At 42.8% G+C, this 19,016-nt stretch overlaps 1 protein-coding gene across 4 annotated transcripts in view; it reads right to left on the bottom strand.

The window, feature by feature from the left end:
• Nucleotides 1–396: 396 nt before the first annotated feature.
• Nucleotides 397–19,016, bottom strand: part of SH3PXD2A (SH3 and PX domains 2A) — a 272,105-nt gene continuing 253,485 nt past the window's right edge. For all 4 annotated transcript variants that reach the window (XM_055805638.1, XM_055805632.1, XM_055805652.1 and 1 more), the window contains 4 exons: nt 17,449–17,783; nt 16,538–16,587; nt 14,270–14,389; nt 397–14,135 (listed from right to left, as the gene is read on the bottom strand). In XM_055805638.1, coding sequence (XP_055661613.1) covers nt 12,240–14,135; nt 14,270–14,389; nt 16,538–16,587; nt 17,449–17,783 — 2,401 coding nt within the window. In that variant the 3' untranslated portion in view covers nt 397–12,239. The remainder of the gene's footprint in view (nt 14,136–14,269; nt 14,390–16,537; nt 16,588–17,448; nt 17,784–19,016) is intronic.

Here is a 19,016-nt window from a genome sequence, read left to right on the forward strand (position 1 = left end):
AAGGGCCACTCGTGTAAAAGGATGCTTTTCTTCTTACTTTGGATCTGATACCACATCTCTCTCCACAAAAACATCCTGACAGAGTATTTTAAACCTTTAGACTTCGCTCAACACAGATAAAAGGTCTTCACGTTTGAGGGCAAAGGTGAAAAGTCTATAAAACTTGGTGGATTAGAAAAGAAACAAAAATAGAGCATACAGTAACAGCTCAGTGCCAGGGGATAAGAGAAACTCCTTTATCCATTTAAGCCTAAGTTGAAATTTGCAATTGCGTGTGTAGCTAGGTTATAACTTATTTTGGGAAAGCTAAATGCAGTGATTTGACAAACACAGGTGGAATCCAACCAGTACTGAAAAAAAATATTGAAAAAAACAAACCAAAATAAACCAACTGGATCATAATTAAAAAGGTCAAAAATTTATTTTTCCTTAGGGCATAAGAGGCAATGTAAACAAAATACCAACAAACAAACAAAAAAAATCACAAATCAATTCTTACAGTCTGCAAGCATTTGAAGATAGAGTACCCTTTTCCCACCTCCCCCCAGAACACTGCAAGCCTGCTCAAATGTTAACAAGCAACAATTCTGGACCCTGAAGGTCCAGTGAGTTTTGCCATGTCCCAAGCCGGGACTAAATTTCTCATGTAGGAAGGACACTGCATCTGTTTTATCAAACACTGAAAAAAAAAAAAACAACCCCTCCAACAAAATATAAATATTACAGAGACCAGATTTAGCACCACCTTTGGTTCAAGCAGTCAGTGAACTGGGAGATGACTGGTACTGTCTGTTGAACAAATCCTTTCTGCCTGAGTCTTTGAAAACATTAGAGGTTCACATTGCAAGAACCTGCAATTACTCTGAGAAAAGAGCCCTCAGACTCCGGCAGTCCCTCACAGCCTCCCCAGGCCCTGCACACACGGAGGGGGGAGCGTCACCGCAGTGCGCAGCACCAGTGAACATCACTCAAAACACTTGGCAGAGCTGAGCTCAGCCCTGTGGGACACAGCAAACACTGTGCCAAGGGTCTGATCCTGCTTTGGCCTGGCACAGCTCCGACTTCGGGCACGGTTGAAGAACAGGAAGGGCAGTGACAGTGTGCATCCCGAATTTCCCTTTCCACCAGCATTTACCAGTCTCCAAAACCCGGCAGACAGCAGCACCTGCGTGCTAACGGTGTGTGATGGCAGCTGCCTGGAAGGAGCTGAAGTTGCCTAAATGCAAGTTATTTGGCATATCTGGAACAGGCAAATCAGGACCTCGCTTATCAAGCATAGTTTACTCCAGGCCCTTTTTAGGCTCATCTTTTACAATACACACATGCCCATCACAGACACATGGCTATGGATTTTTGCAGAGAGGTGTCACTGCCCAATTACTGTGCCATAGCACTAGTGTGGGCCAGGATACAGTGACAAGGATCTATGACAATCCTAGGAGAAAAATTAAGTTCATAAAGCACCTGGCAATATTTTACATTTATTTCAACTCCCTCCTCTCCAAGCATCCAGAACACAATTTGTCTTTTCTTTTCCTCCAGGAGTTTTTGAACAGTCTTAATTAACCATTATTAAATGCTATTCAATTCCAGGATAACACCTGCTCTAATAAATGCTTAAAGAGAAATGCCAGGATCTACTTTTAGGCACAGTGACCTGAAGTTTTTGCTCTGCATCTTCACATGCACAACTGCCCAAGACAATCTGTGTTCCTCATTCCCTGTTGAGACAACCATGCAGAGTTTTCACCTTTACAGGCACAGATGTGATTCAAATCCTTCAAACAAACTTCTGTTTTTACTTCACTGCTTCAGTAAGTGCTGCTGTAGGGAAAAACTCCAAACCTCCATTGCTTTATGTTGTTTCGCAGTTCTCTTCTGAGCAAGCACTTGGGCACAGCACGTGGACAATCTGGTGATATTTAACCCCACCATTTACTGCACTTGGCCTACAACGACATCACCATGGAGACACCTCTGAAACCAGTTCTGGACTGGGCACTGAAGTAAAGTCTGCAAGTCTGGGCTAGGGGGAAGTTTTCGCTCACTGCTGTCATATCCAGAGCAAATGACAACACTGAACTATGATAATTTCAATAATTCTCACCGGGACAGAGATGCACTTTATTGTCCCAGTCACAGAACCAGGCCCACGGTACTGCATGTATCAGCTAAAAAACCACAGGTCCTCAGCTGATCTGCGCTAAAGCTTGAGGAACATCTCTACAGGGTCACTTGGCAAAAAGGAGAGCTACGTTTTCCCCACTGATAATGCATCTTTTTGTGTTGGCCCAGAGAGAAGTACTCTAATCTGCATCAAATCTACCACATTTACATGCAGACTACTCAGGCACCAGTCATAAAAAGGTCTTCTGTTTTGTGCCAGTTCAGATAGATTGGGGCATCTGAGCCCACATTAACAATAACTCTTGCCATCAATGGCAAAAGGTACTGTTAAGTGCAAAAAAACCCCAACAACCCACCACCAAACCGCAAAAAAAGTCATTTAGTAATTTTTCTGGGTTTCAGTTTTACTGGAATAACTCAGAAATGCAAAATTTTCTATCATGCATGTGATTTCCTTTTCTAGAAAAGCATCTCAGAGACGCAAGCACATCTGGACCCTTGCAGGAGCTGTTCACTGAACAAACATTTTTATCCAACTGGTCACCATCTTGAGTTCATTAAACAAAAACTGGGCAATGCATGAGGCTGCAGTTACTCTGTCTTTAGCTCACATTTGCTATAGGTACATTAAGGAGTGATGCCATGAATGTCAAAATACCTGTCAGCTCTGAAAGAATCAATACTTGGTTCCAACATCTGCATGATGAACAATATTCACTCCACTACCTTCAGTGGAGCTTGATCAGAGGCCACAAGAAAATATGGTCAAAAGCTGTTACCACAAAAAAAAGGGTTTCCCCAGACTAATTTTCTTCCTCTCTTGGCTTAACTTGCAACCCAAAACAAACTGAACGGACTCCTGCCCACAAACTCTCTTAAAAAAAAAAAAATCTCTCAGTTACTCCTTCTCATATATACTGCAACATAAACCACACCAACTTCTAGACTGTTTCCCAAGCAGAACAGACAGAATGGTTCCCACGTTAAAAACAAACAAAAAAAGACAAAAAAGTGTCACCAACTTAGCCACACACACTAAGACCAGCCACACATTTCTCTATCTCTGGTCACCGACATACTCTCCCAAGCTCCCACCAGGTACATTCCCACCACCTGACCACTAAAAAATGGAGCGCTACACCAACACAGAAATGACAACAGCACCTAATATTCAAGGTCGCGTTAAGAACATCAACCACCCAGGAAACCCACTGCAAAACCTCACTTAGACCAGGCCTAGATCAAAAAAATTTTTTTGCAAATTTGGGACAACAAATCCCATAGGACTTTCCAGTCCAGACACATGCAATTGATCTGCTAACAGAGGGGAGCACAACTGCTCAAACAGCTCTCAGCCTTCATTCAACAGCAGGTTTAGGCTCCCCATAATTGACTACCCACCATTTCCAGAGACAATTTGGGCTAATTAACAGCTCCAGATGTACACGTCCAGTTGAGCTGCTTTCAACACCCACCTTGAGTTAGCCGCATCTGAACCTCAGCCTAAGCAAACTGCTGGCAAGACTTCTCCTGACATGAAACTTGATATTGAGTCTTAACTGAGGACGCTCATGCAAACACTGCAAGCAGAGTAATGAGCACTGCTGTCTGCAATTAAATCTGCAATAAAGAAATGGCACTGATGTAATGTGAAGTTAGCCAGGCAGCAGAAACACACCTACTCTGTACACTATTGACCCCACAATGCTCCTTTTGGACCCTCAGTACAAAAAAAGTCATTGTAATGCTACACACACTTTGCTTTTGCAATACTCCTGGTTTGAACTCATAATGAGTAATGATCAAGTTTTTTCAGCAAGCCTATTCAGCATGCTGCAGAAAAAACCCTCCTAGAGACTGGAAACAATTATAACTTGCCCCACCCCATGAAAATCCAGGACAGGAAATAGTTAAGTCAGCTATTCACTGAAATATTTCATTTTTTCAAAGGTTTCTTTTTAATTCCTTTTTTATTTGTTCCAGTTTGCTAATTGTTACAGGCTAAAGTTCCAATGACTGCACTATTCTCTTCTGTCCTGCTTCTAGGGAATGGAAACAAACCTCATCTGGGCGCTTAGGGGGACCCAGAGTCAGAACAGAATTTGATGCCCCTCCTCCCCCCGCCCCAGCCTAAAGCCCAAGGCTGATGATGGGATTTTGTTTCTTTATTTCTACTTCCCTGGTGACCCAAAAGCAGTTAAAGAATAAGCTCTCAAACCACAAAAGAACTGTTTGCACAGATAAAGTTGCCATGTTATTTAAATTTCAGACATAAAATTCAGAGTCACTAACACAGCTTTGAAGGGGAATATCTTGAGAAGCCTGAAATATTTATTTTAAAATGAAATGTTGTATTTTTAAAATTCTCCTACAGTGCCAAGTGATTTTCCCGCCCTCCCCTCTGTTTTTCTCCTCCACCAAGCAGGGACCAAGACAGGTACCACCATAACCAAATAACCCTGAGCATCAGGGAGAGATCACCAAACCCAGCATTTCACTAGAGGTGCCACTAGCACAGGGCTGTTTCACAGGGGGCCAAGGCAGGCAGAGCTGGAACGGTCACTCTTGCCTGTCCTATCAGCTGAACCTCAGTGTATGCAAACCCCCAGGCACACAAACCACCTCAGTTACAACAAGCATGTAACCCGTGGTTGTCCTTTGGTGGATCATTGGCTTCAGGATACAGATTGTCACAATATATCACAGAGTAAAAAACCTCATCTTTTCTCAATAATGAAATATCGTAACACAGAGCAGTGACATATCAAAATCATCTACATAGAGAAAGCACCTGCAGTGTCAGACCAAATAATTTATGGCCTTATTAGAAACATCTTTTTCCTCATATTTTATCTATCTCTCCCCTGCCAATATAGTTACCTCTCATTTCTTTCCAAATTATCAACATAATTCCTGTTATTTTAATTCAGTAACAAACAGGAGTCTCAACTCAGGACAGTAGTGGCTTATGCTGACAAGAACAGGTCTGTAAAACGCCAGTGTGAAGCTTTAAACCAAATTTATTTATTAAAAAAAAAACAAACACAAAACAAAAAAAATTGCACTCCAACTAGAATCAATGCTACCTTGATGCAAAAACAAATGAAGAACATTGTTGATGGGACCAGCCCAGCCCTGACATTATAAAACGGGAGCAACTAATTTGTTCTGCCTACGCCAGTCAGGTCTGCATGCGGTGCAGCGCAGCTGTCACTCCAGCAACTGCTGCAGAGCCATAGCCCTGATGTGAGGGCACCCAAGAAAAAAAAAGATCCCCTCATTCCACCCTTGGCAATACATGCACACCCCACAAAACTGACACCCCAAAGTAGAGTTATGGGTGACTTTTTACAGACATCTGTGCTTTGCTCCAAGTTGGGTCTAAGACAGAGGAGGAAAAGCAGCAACAGCAACCTGTATCTGAACCCAAAGTCAACTGACTGTGGGGGCTTCTGGATCCAGCCCTACATACAGTACTTTATTTGTAAATTACAGACACACACGACAGACATGACTACTGAGCAGCACAGAGGGAGAGAAAGAAATACAAGCACAGGGGCAGAGCTAGCAGAGGCCATCAAACAGTTCAAGTGTGTAGACACATTCCCTGTGCATCGCCACATTGGTGGTCCCTGCTTCTACCAAGTAACTAAAAGCAAATGAAAATAAAATAACTTACACAAACATTTGCTCTCAGACCATCATATTGGTACTGTTGGCAGCTATCAAACGCTGCATTTATACACAGCACTTTGCTATGTGGCTAAATAGCATCTGAAGTTGCCAGAGAAGGAGCTGCCAGTGATGGGAAGCCACCAGCAAATAGCAGCAAAGCTCCAGTTGGTTTTAAAAAGCTGCATAACCTGCAGGAAAGTGGATCACGGGATGGCAGCACCAAGGCTCAGCAGTCCTGTGCACCCTTTGGAGGTGTAGGAACGGTGCACAGCGCTTGCTTTTGCTGAGAACAGTCCATGCTAAGCACCCGCAAGGTGCTTTGCTCCACTGCAAGTCTTCTGTCAGTGTTACTCTACTGATGCTCGTGGACCTCTTGCCAATTTAGACAAGAGCACGTGAAAGAATTAAGCTGACTCCTCAAACCCAGATTAGTTTGCAAAGTATTAGAGGTTTTCCAAAATCATGTAATTGATACCATCTCTACACAGCTGCAGAATTCCATTTTTCTGTTTGAATGCAAAGGTCTCTGGTAATACTAAGGCTTCCTGACAAACCTAAGAACAGCAGGACAAAAATTAAGCAGAAAGCTGAGGTACACCCCCTCTCCAGGGACAAGAACTAGGGCCACAGGAGATGTACTTCCCAGAGCTCAGAGAATCAAATGCTCTGGCTTTCACATTTCTCTTGCATCTTACAAAAACAGTCCAGTTTTTCAAAGGTAGTAGATTTTGCTGCTACCTGGAAAGTCACATTATTTTGGACAGGTGGAAGTTCTTCCATTCAAATAGAATTTAAAGCAAAACCTCTTTTGAAGAGCTAAGTTTCTGCCCAGCTTTACTTTGGACCTGAGAGATCGCCTTTGCAAGCCAAGAAACATGAAATCAATACCCAAACCAGCTGTGAAATTCTGCAGGTGAGAACTAACCCAGACAAAACGGGAATGTTTTTTCTTAGGTTAACAATAAGGAAAGAAAAGAAATAAAGACTTGTAAAAATACTCCCATAGTTCCTGCAATAAATACAAGTAATGATACAGTATCAAAACTTGGGACTGCACCAGAAGAATTATTTTTCCCTTCTGAAGTGACCATTGATTCTGAAGCGTAACAGAGGACGTAACCAGCAGACATACCAGAAGACAGTATCATGCATGGATGACATACAGGGTGTTTCAAGCATAGCTCAGAAGTCCTGTATCGACAAGGATGTTAATGCACATTCTATACATAATCCTAGCAACATGCTGCATAATCCTTATGCTTTCAGTAGCAGGTAATGCTGTTTTATGAAAAGCAGCCATTACCACCCCAAACCACCCCAGCTATCAGTCCCTACCTGCCCAAGGGTCCTGCTTTCAACTAGCCACCCCCTCCCCTGCATTTCCCCTTCCCCTAAGAGTGCACGAATAGAGAATTGCAAACATTTCACACTGCACGTTCCACTCCAAGTCCTGGATGAGGGGCCTGTTTATTCTATGAATATTGCACTTATCCACTCATTGGATTTGTTTTTTCTCAAGAATGCAGAGTATTTGGGAAAAATAGAAAAAATAGTAGGATACAACACAGGAAAATATGAGTTATTAACAAGCTAGCTATGAAGATCTAAAATTAAATAGTACTAGTTCTATTCTGTTAATACTAGTAATATGAAAATAATGAATGCTTTATCAAATTCCCTTGTTTTTCATATAAGATAAAAGCAGTAACTTTCTTTTTAACTGAGGAAAGCAATGCATATATATTACAATAAAATATGATTCATTAAGATCTGAAAGTGATGAAAACAATTATATAATGCCTTCGTCAAACTTTATAGCATCATAACGGAAGGAGTCTTTGGGGTACGTATGCTTAAGGGCCAAATCCGTTTTTTAGTTATAACTGTGCAGACGTGAAATTCTATTTTTTGAGAGTCTAACCGTGACCCAATTTCAATCCTTCATTACTGTGTATTTGCCATTACTGTACACATTGATTTAAAAACTTCTTGTTGACACATCAGTGAAGCATCCCAACACGTGCCCATTGTATCTTTCATCTTGAAAAGTTTGGCTTGCAAAGGACTGGTACATGCACCCACTGCAAGGTGTGAGAGCTAAAACAATTAACAGGAATTGCCTCCCACGGGGAAGGGTTGCTAACAAAACCGTGTTACTCTTGCCGTTGTAAGGAAGTGTTTTGAAAGGGGAGACAAGGGAAACCAGCAATTAAACTTTTCAGGCATTATATAAACCTCAATAACGAACTCAGAAGTGCTCATTATTATTAAAGTTGCAGTATACAGCAAGACACAATTTTCACATTCTTAAATTTTGTTCTCTGGCATTGGAGTTTGGATTTTCTGCTGGTCCAAATTCAAGAGTTTTTGGAAAGCACGGACAGCGGGGGAGAGCAAGGCAGCCGCCTCTCCCCCCGGAGGAGGGCCCCCTTCAGCTGCAAAGGGCTTTGCCCAAGCCCTGCAGAGCTCTTCCTCTTCGCCATCTGGTTCAACAATAAACCAGAAAAAGAGAAATTTAAACAGTACTATTGATTTCTGCATTGAGTGTTCACTGAGGTGTACGTTACGTTTAAATATTGCTCTTGATCCAGTGTCAGTTCTGACAAATTTAGTAGATAAAGCTTAAGGTGACATGAACATTTCAGAAAAGAGCTAAAAACACTTCTAGCACTACACTGTCCTCTGAGGCACCCTGCCAGGTTTTCCTGCCCTGCTTTTCTGATTTAGCTTAAGACCTTTCACTCCGTTTCACAGCTAACAGTGGAAAAGGCTTGAAAGGGCTTGCTATTTCGGCTATCAGTGGAGCTGACCAAAAAAACTAGCTGCTTGCTGATGGGCAAAAAAAAAAAAAAAATCTCTTTTCCTGATATCTCTCAGTTGAAAAAATAAAAATAAAAAAAATAATAAACAAAAAGAGATCAGTGAGAGACGCTATGACAACGGTAAGATCGGAGGGGGAAAAACTGCATTGGGAGGTATTTGCTTTAAAAGTGCCCTTTAAACACGAGCAGTCAAAATAGCCACCAAATAAAGGGAAGCCCAAACCAAAGCTTTCCCACAAGGTGGGAAGCCTGGCATGCCGGGCGGTGGCCCACATTCATTTCTAGCACCAAGTAGGTCATTTGCACCCCATCCTTTTTCCTGGTGCAGGTGGGGGCAGAGGCCCATCTACATCTTGCAGCCCACCTACAGGCTCTGGCCTTGCCTCAGGGGGCCATGAAGCCTTTGAGATGGGAAAAGGAGCAATTGATCCATGGGACACTGAGCTGCTGCTTGAGAAAACCCTGGCAGTACTGCAGGCACTGTCGCTCTGGCTCTGCGTCATCCCCTGCACCACTTGGAGCTCAGCAAACCACCTCCCTGCAAAAGCCAGAGCTGGAGAAGAAGCCAGCAAGGTGGAAAGGGAGCTGCGGGACAGGCTGGCGTCTGTTACAGAGCTGGCCCGTGTTTTACAGGCAGATCCTGAAGCCCTCACGCTAATCTGAGCCTCACGGCGAGCTCACACCCACCAGGGACCAGACTCAGGCAAGGCACACGGCAGCCAGGCACGGCCACCGCCTGCCAAAAACGGGCTTTGCCACCCCAAACCCTGCAAGGACTCCTGCAGCTCAGAGGTGCTCTGGGCTCGGCTTTGCTGGATGCAAGTGTGAATACTCGTAGTAGTCCAGGCTCTCTCACCTGCGTGCTGCTTTCCTCTCCCTGGGTAGGGGCTCACGTCACACCACACCACACTCAGAGAATTCAGTGGCTCAATGCAGAAGATCTGGGAGCTGTGCTTTTACATCCCCCCAAAGAGATGACCTAGTGGGAATGTCTTTAAACAAAACTTTAGAATATTTTAAATAATAAGTTAATTTTTAATAAATATGTGCTTCAAGAAACTGATAATTATATACTGCACCTTTAAATAATGCACTTGGTTCTTTGCATTGGCTTCCATTTTGGTTTCTTTATTGTTAAAGTGCATTAATTCAAAATAATGAACCACTTCCGCATCATTATTGTTAAAATAAATCAAAACAACATTAATACGAGTCACTAAGTCACTACTATTAGTACTGCAATCTAGCAGATAACTCTATGTATTGCTCTATTTAATACTGTCCAGCAGAAGAATATAATACTTCTATTATAACCTCACAACAGCTCCAGCAGTCTTTTATGGCTGCTACCATATTAGTACAACTAACAATGGTGAGAAGTATGAGACAGGGCCACAATGCCTCAGATGCACATCCAGTAAGATGTGGCAAACTGGATATATACATATATATTACGTGGTTAAGATGTTAAGGTATGAAGAGGACCCTGCACACTGCGATACAAGCTGTTGTGCAGATACACCTCCTTCTCTTGCCACCACAATTTAAAGGGATCCCAACCAAACAGCCTTGCTCCCCATCTGGATGCAGAGAGCTGCTCGAACCACAGCACTGTTCGTAGCCAGTTGTGGCACCTGGATGTTTTTTCAGCTACCAAAAGGACATCAGTCACATCAGCTGTAGGCAACTCTCTCAGTGTTACCACGGAAATTAAGAAAAACCCCAAACCACAAAAAAGGAAAACCAAAGAAGACAAGAACAACATATAAATTGTGTAAATTTTTTTGGCAGAGAAACATCCCCAGTAATGCATGATATTGTTGTGCTATTTTACTCACCCCCTTGACCCCAGCTGTTTTAAAGTCTTTATAACCTTTACCTCCCTAGCCAAATTGGTATGCAACTTTGTGGATAAAAGGGCATGTATCATTTTGTACAAACCAGTAGTGAAATGGTCTGCTCCCTCCCCCTTAAAACAGATTTACAATGCTGCCTATTATTTAAAGGAACTAGATATTCATCTTGAGTGATAAACAAGGCCATTACAAAAAAAAAAAAAAAAAAAAAGGCATGACTTCCTCAAGTAGTGCAGGGATTTAGCCAATGATGATTACAGTGCAAGAGTTGGCTACCTCACAAATAACGCCATATTCCTAGCCTTTTCCAAAGGATGCCTCTTTCATTTCCCACACTACCCACACCATGTGACATGTTTCAAAGCACAAGTTAAGAGAGGCAAATAGAAAGGAACTAGAAGAGGCAGCTTCCTGGTTAGATGCATTGTAGGCCTAATTGCTTTGATATTAAATCTCTGAACCTGAGAAGCCCAGGCACGCTTTCCAGTACAAATGTACTTTTTGGATTCAAGTGGGAACAGAAACACATATTTGGCTCCTGCTTCAGTTTTAAGTCTCTTCTGGTAAAACAAGACAAAAAAAAAAAATTAAAGTAAACCCAGAATGCACAGAAAAGACAAAAACAAAACACAGAAAAACAATTTCCCCGAAATATACAAATTAAGGATGTGCAGACTAAGTTTGATGGCTTCCCCCCCCCTCCCTTCCCCACTGTAAACACTGATTTTGCAGAAGGTTACGGTTATTTCTCATACCTTGGTGGACCTTGCCAGCAGTCAGCACACTTGAATTAGGACCAGATCGCAAAAACAGAAGTAACACATTTGACAACTTTGTCTTTAGTGTCTTAAGGGACTTTTGTACATTTTGATATTATGACAAGTTTTGAGAAACCCAGCTCCAGGAAGAGAATCAACCAGGATGACCTGGCAGGGGTCAGACACAGAACTAAATATGGAGTCTACGAAGTAACTGACATGCTTAAACATGGGGTTTGTAGGTTTGTTTTTACAAGCACCAGTAGGCATTGCTGCCCTAGAACACCTGAAATCCCAACTCAAAGAACAAGACAGAACGGAAAGAAACAAAAAGCCCCCAACCAACACCACCTGATTGCCTTTTCTGGTGAGTTAGCAGTAACAACAAAACACAGCTGAAGCTGGAGACCAAATCTCTCCACAATGAAAAGGCTCCAACTCTGGACCTACCAACTGTTGAGAACAGTAAAAAAAAAAATAAAATTAAAAAAAAAGCCTTAAAAGTCTCCAAAGGATTAGAGTCCCTCTGTGTTTCAGAAGCTTCCATTCGCTTCTCACTGTAAATTGTGGAAACACATTCAAAACTCTTGGGTATTCCACGTACAGACAAGAATGAGGAGAAAGGGAGCCAAGATATTGTAAAACAGTTTGGCACAAAACTCCCCAAGTAGATGCATGTGTATTTCTCTCACAAAAGGCACACATTTGGTTTCCTATCAATAATGGGAAAGATGGGATGTCATACCCTGTTACACATACAAGATTATTAAACAACTTCACAAAAAGGCATTTGACTATGCTGCATCTTCCTCAGTTGCTTATGACATATTAACCCCACAAACCTCTCCAGAACACGGCAATTTGTCCTCAGCATAGACTCCTTTTATCCCTTTGTACAAACTGGAGCACAGGGAAATGTCTTTTTGTGTAGCAAAGAGGTTTTTTTCCACATGTACACAGCAGGAACAGTATAAATTAGGGAGGTTAAAGATATTGCAATATTAGTTCTTTTTCTCCAAGTAATTTGAGGGCACCCAGCCTTTGAATGGCTTCACACCATTCATGATCTGGCAGTACCACCAGCCATTTGGGTTCCTTTCAAGGACCTCCATGCATACACCTTCCTGAAACCCTGCAGTCTCCTCATCCCCTTCATAGTCTGCAATGGAAACATAGATGTCCTTGAGATTGTTGTGGATGAACTGCGATTTCTCAATGGGCTTTGGCCTGACTGTGGACACAGGAATCCCATTCCTCTGGGTAGGGAGGTTGGAGGTGGTCTCAGAGCCCTCTGTACCCGACCGCTCAGGCTGCTTTCCCTTCGCTTCACCAGGCTGCGACCACGCGTTGCTGAAGGAGGAATTCCGACGGACGGTCCTAAGATGATCTGTAGTTGTTAAAGACTCATTTCTGCGCAAGGAGCATGACAGGTTGTTATCCTTTGGTGGTGGAGACACAAACACTGACTGTGGCCGGACAGCAAGTTGCCTCACACCATTCCTCATTTTGACTGGCGCAGATGGTTTTGAAAAACCACCAGGAGGTTTGCTTGGGATAGGTGGTGTTGCACGTTTGCTCTGGTTGATGGTGTTCAAAGCCTGAACCCTCTTCTCTATCTTCTCTAAACTGTTTGACTTGTTTTCATTTTTCCTGTTCCTGGCAAATGAGGCATCAGCTTCTGCTAATGTGGTTTCTCTCTGGTTATCAGGGAGAGCCAAATAATGGGAAGGAGCCCAGCCTTCCATGTCTCCATATTTCAGGTACCACCACCCACTGGCTTGCTTTTCCAGCACTTCCACTTCTGCTCCTGCTGGGAAGCAAATTTCAGAATCCTGTACCTTTTGGTAAGAGTCAGTGGTCACATAGAAACATCTGGAGTCATTTTCTTGCTCAGTTTTGGCTGGATGGCTAGAGCAGAAAATGCCACGGGAAGGAGCTGTAATGAGATCAGCCGAGCTCCTCCTAACAGGATCATCTTGGTTCTCAGAAGCTGTGCCGGGGGGGCTCTCGGACTCTTCACTTCTTGAACCTTTAAGTCCACCTCTGAGTTGCCCAGTTGGCCTCAGCTGACGCCTTAAAGTGCTGATATCCATCTTTTCTTGGCTCTGAGAGTCTGCCTTGTTCAGGAAGGGTTTGGGCCTAACAATTGGCTTTGCTCTAATGGAAGGACTCTGCCCAGGCTCCTTCTTCATGCCTGTTCTTGGCATGCTACGTAAGCCAACATCTGAAGCTGATCTCGGTTTTGTCTCCTCACTCCTGGAATAGTGACATTTTCCAAGATCGGGCTGGATGGTTTTGTCCATCTTGAGCTTCACAAGTGATGATTTAGGAGAGCTGGAACATGGAGAATTCCTTCGGATCAAGGAAAGAGAGGAGCTTTTCTGAGAATCAGAGTCTCCACTAGATTCCTTATTGGATAAAGCATCTTCCACGTAACGCCTGAATCCCTCGTTCTCATAGATGGTCTCTTCTTCACGAGCAACTTCTTCTGAAGACTCTCCTACTTTGAACTTTGCTTTCTGAAGTGATGACACAGGAGAGGGTTTGAGGGGCTGAAACAGTCGTTTTTCAGGAGTGCCCTCTTCATGATGACCTTCACTCACATCGCACTCCGAGTCAAAGCCAAAGGCAGGCACATCATACTCAGGCTCTTCATATTTCAGCTTGTGGGGAGAGTCCTGGGTATCTCCTGAAGAAACCGTTCCAGGAGTTGTTCCTTCTTCAGAGTCTTTTGGTTTACTGGGAGGTGCTGGGGGAGGAACTTTTGGGCGGGTTAAAGTACTGGTTCTTCTGTTTAAATTTGGCTTCTTCCTCTTGTCAATGTAAGATGCTGGAGCCCACCCTTCCTTCTCTCCAATCTGCACGTACCACCAGCCACCAGAATTCTTTTCTATAACCTAGGCGATGACAAGGAACATGTTACTTAGACAAAAATCTCAAGCAATTGCTTTCCACTCTTACCCTTTCAATCCAGTCCCCTGCAACAGCCAAATAATATTACAATTTTCCCAGCTGCACTGCTAAGGCTCACCTCTGCTTTTTGTCCTCCACGAAAGCTTATGCCATCAGAGATACACGACTGGAACTCTGCAATGGTGTAGTATTCCACTTCCACAGAGGGTGGCTCTGGTGGTTTGGGCAACTGAAAACCCTACAGCAAATAGGAAGCTTTGTTCAATTAAATCAAAGAAACAGTGGGCTGAACAGCAGTATGAAAAAATATTTGCCTTTATTCACTAAAACTCTTCCTTCTTCTTGTGTTCCTTCCTAATGATAACTTCCCAGGTCTCCAGAGTAGAAGCTGATGATTGAGATGGGCCACAAGAGAGAAGCCCTTCAAAATATGCACTGTTCATCCTGCCTTCACCAGCTATTAAAACTGTGATAATCTTTACCTGAACAGTAAAACATTTTACTGATGGGTCATAAAGTGTGAGCTGCCATTCCAGTCACAGTAACAACAGCCCATTTACGCCGAGATTTTGTCCAGAAAGATGGCTTGCCACAACTGCAGAGAACTGCATTGCAACAGGCCTGCAGTAGATTCTGCCCATCATCAAATATGCTACTTTAGCATGTGCTCCTAATGAATTATTGGTCTTAATCTGCAGCTGGATTTTCAAACCATCTGAAATTGTCAGTGATATGAGCTAATGGGCATCTGTTGCAGCAAGAAACAAAGATAATATCATAGACCCCTATGAAGAGCTTTGCTCAGCTACAGGAGAAAGGAAGAACTTTACTACAGGATCAAAAGATTCCAGTTCCTCCCTGTATCTGAGACTCAGAACCTCTACTCAGGCCCAACACAACTTCCTTTTAAACGGCAGTCTCCATGAGAAGCAGGATACTGCTCCTTACAGTCATTCTGGCAGCATACCAGACTCCTTTAAAAGCAAAGTGCCTTTACATTAAGCTGTCACATTTTAGTTTGTTACAATTATTTTTAAGGAGATAAATGGGGCCAGAGTCCTTTCAAGAATTTCAATATTGAAAGCTTTTCAGATTAGCACGTTGCTCATCTACAGAATGACTAGATGATGGTGAAGCCTCACAGCTTCTGCACTTCACTGCTTATGGTTCTAATGCAAGCACTGCGGTATTTCAGGATCTCTTGGAACACAGGTCAGACCTGCCACAGACAGACACAGGACAGCCAAAGACACAGAATGATCCTAAGCTGTTAATGGGAGAAAGGCAAATGGCATACCGCGCTTTACTCACATGCTCCTCCATTTCTAAGATATCCTTGTTGTAACTAACAAACCGTGTTTCATCACGCACAGCATGCAGCATTTCACAGAGAACGTATCACTGCACCTTAGGAACTGTGTCTAACAATGTTATAATTGGATGTTTCTGCACTATAAATGCTGAAATACAGCAGAAGTGCAGCATAATAAAATGCCTTCAGATAATAGGATGGTTTGGATTAAATGAAGATAATTGGAAACAGCAGACATGTTCAGGGTTTCACATATATTATCATTGTTATTTTTAGCATGGGATTAAGCATAGTAGTCTTGCCAAAACAAAGTCTAATTGAAAATAATGCAAAGAGAAATAGGAAGAAAATACTAATACGCTATTTGTCTAGTTTGTTAAGAGGCACTTCAGGTGACAAAGAAAAATCGTAAGTCACATACTGCTCATGAAGGGTACAGCAAAGATTAAACACTATGTATTGCCTTGTTATAAAGAGGTTCTGAGCATGACTTTTGTGCAAATAAACTACTGAGTAGTTCCTATCTGAAGATGACAGTCCTAATCTCAAAGTGATCCAAACTTCCAGAATTCTAGCTTTGAGGATAAACAATCATAGGACATCTCATTCCTGTAGTACAAATCCTTCCACAAGATCCCAAGCCACTTTAAACACACATGGGAGTGAAGTAAGCCACCTCAAAGATGGTAGCAACGGAAAGAAGGGAGACATTCCCAGTTGTTGAAGACAAGAGAATGCTGAAAGGTGCAGGCTGGGCTAAAGACATCTAGAGGAACTTTAAACCTTCTGAGACAGTCAAATGGGTTTTAATGCTCACGCATAGAACACAGCAGCTTTAGGATGTTCTCCCTTCCGCTCAATACCTGCTTATTTGGGGCAACATTTGGAAAAAATGAAATCCCTGATTAACATTAGGATGTCCAGAGGTCTGCTCAATACTTCAACAATAAAATGAACAGGCATGCAAATAAAGGAGCTCTCAGATAGTCCCCCACACCTTGTACTTATAGAAAGTCTCATAAAGCACCCACACACCTACCCCACTGCTAATGTATATCATAAACCAATACAAACCAGACTGGATTCTCTTCGTGGGGGCGGCCTTGTTCTTAGATTTGGAGAACCTGAGCAGGAAAGGGAAAAAGGAGAGTTTATTTAACTTTATAAGTACTGCTAAACACATTTTTCAGCAGCTCTCTGCTGTTACACAGTTTGAAAGTATTAGAAGTCACTATTTGCAATATTTAAGCCATCTCTATGAAACAAGATAGGAAACTATGAGGGTATATTAGAAATACCAAGGTAACTTAGCTATTCATCTCAGCTAAGCCAGCAAATTTAAGAGGAAATCACTGCCAGAAAGTAGTGGATTGTATTTTCTGCTGGAACTGACCAGCTCCACTGGAGACTGGCCAGCAAAGAATTGGCCTAATACTTGGTTTTCCCCCCAGCAGTAAAAATAATCCGCTAAATTAATAACACTCACACTGTCCTCTATCATAGTATCTTGCCATTCCTTGCACAGACTAGCATTAGCATCTGCATTTGCAGATGAAGTAGTAAAAACATTATAGCGACTTGCCCCCAGGAAAACAGCAGAACAAATGCAAAAGAAGACATAGGTGGTCTCCTTGACTTTAACACACCGCCTGCATTACTGGAGATGGAGGGCACATTTCAGAGTGTTCCAAAGCAAAAAATCTTCTATGGGAAAAAGAAAAAAGGAAACACATACTGGGTAAGACAAAGAAGAACCAGGCAGCCCTTGTATAAAGTGAAGTTATATTTTATCGCTACTAATGAAGGGCCAAGTTCCAGAGTCCATGCAGATCTACAGACAATGAATGCAAAGATCTGCCTGTGTGGACTCAGCTATAAGATCAGGACACATGGGACCTCAGCTGACAGGCAACGCCAGCCCTGAAAGGTAGAAAACCAGAACTGATTGCAAGTCAGTGGAAACCCAGACTACTTTACTGCCTTACTTATTTGAGCTCTTTGTGGTGCTATCCTTGCTATGGCTGGGGATCCCTGGGCCAGTTTGGAAGCCTGCTTGTCTGGGGTCATCATGGCATTGCCATTAGAGTCGTTGCACAGGATGGGCAAACTGATTTCTTTCTTGCTGATATGGGTTTCTGCAGTCTCGTTTTCTGCTTGAGTTTCCTTGTCAGTGGATGATTTCTTGTTCAGCAGGTTACTGATCTCCATGATGTTTCCTATGATTTCCACTGGCCCAGTTAAGTTTTTTTTCCTAGATGGAAGATCATCTTTAGCTTTCTTCAGGTACGAAGCTGGGGCCCAGCCCTCTTTGCCTAGATACCTGCAGATGCAAGAGGAAACATCGCCACATCAAACACAGCCTTTTCACACATTTCAGGTATAATAGGCAAAAGTGAGAGATGATAATGTAAAACAAAATTTGTGGTTCTCGGATAAGCTTTCGCGATCTCCATTTATTACCTATTGATTAGACATCTCAAAGTCAGCTGAGCTAGAGTGAACCGTGGACTGCTGTTAAAAGCCACTAATCATCCTAAGGAAGGTATCTCTTTGGATAAGAAATAGTTACTCACAAGGCAAAGGGCTTCACCAGCTTGTTTTATGTCACGCTTAGTACCGGGCAAACTCAGTATTCTCCCGTAGAGAAATAAGGCAAACTAGTGAGTAACGTATTTTGATAGGCTTAATACTTTCTAGCGGCAACTCAAAATGGAAAAGGGATAGAATATGGGTGTACAGAGCCCCTGCGTCTGCAGTTTATGAGGCCCTTGTGCAAGCCTCCCTCCTTGTAGTCATAATGAACACTGTCCCTCCTCCCACAACTCCCAGACTTCTGGGATCAGCTTCTTTTATGAAGAATATGGGTCTCACACTTCTCACACTACTGCAGCTTCCTTCAGCACTGCAAGGTTGGGAAAAAAATTGACTAAAGAAAAATGGCTTTGATGGAGACTCATTTTCCTGAACAAGCTAGGGGCTATTTGAAGAAATAAACCGGGAAATCTGAACAGACACCTGAATCCAGTACATGTTCCTGGAACACCAGCCTGAGCTGCTCATGCTACACTCCAAACTGAAGTCACTCTTCCACAACTGGGCTTTTGGGAAGATGGTTTTTCTAACTCCTGCCATTCCTAACACCTCAGCAGGGATTTCAGATTACAATCAGACTCCTGGGAGGGCCACGTGGATGAACTCTGTTTCCCTAATGAAACCCTAACTTGCTACAGACTGAGTCACTGAAACCTTTCTCTCTAACCTCTCAAGATACCCAAAGCAGGCACTTGAACTGTAAGTGGGAAAGCAGGCACCATTAAAATCCTGGTGCTCAGGAAACCTGCAGGAAATGCAAAGGTTAAAACAGTAGGACTCTAAGGCTTTTTAATAAAAATGGAGACTCATTAGTCAGCAGAGGAAGGAGCTGGGGAGGGGGCGGGAAATATCAGCAAATAATTTCCTGGCAGATGAGCAACTTTGTCATGCCAACACTTGGAGTCTGAGGTTTACGGTGAGATTTCTGCACCAGGGCACACCCTGGGTTCACTCACCACAT

Source organism: Falco peregrinus, chromosome 1 (assembly GCF_023634155.1).
Source record: "Falco peregrinus isolate bFalPer1 chromosome 1, bFalPer1.pri, whole genome shotgun sequence".
Taxonomy (NCBI): Eukaryota; Metazoa; Chordata; class Aves; order Falconiformes; family Falconidae; genus Falco; species Falco peregrinus.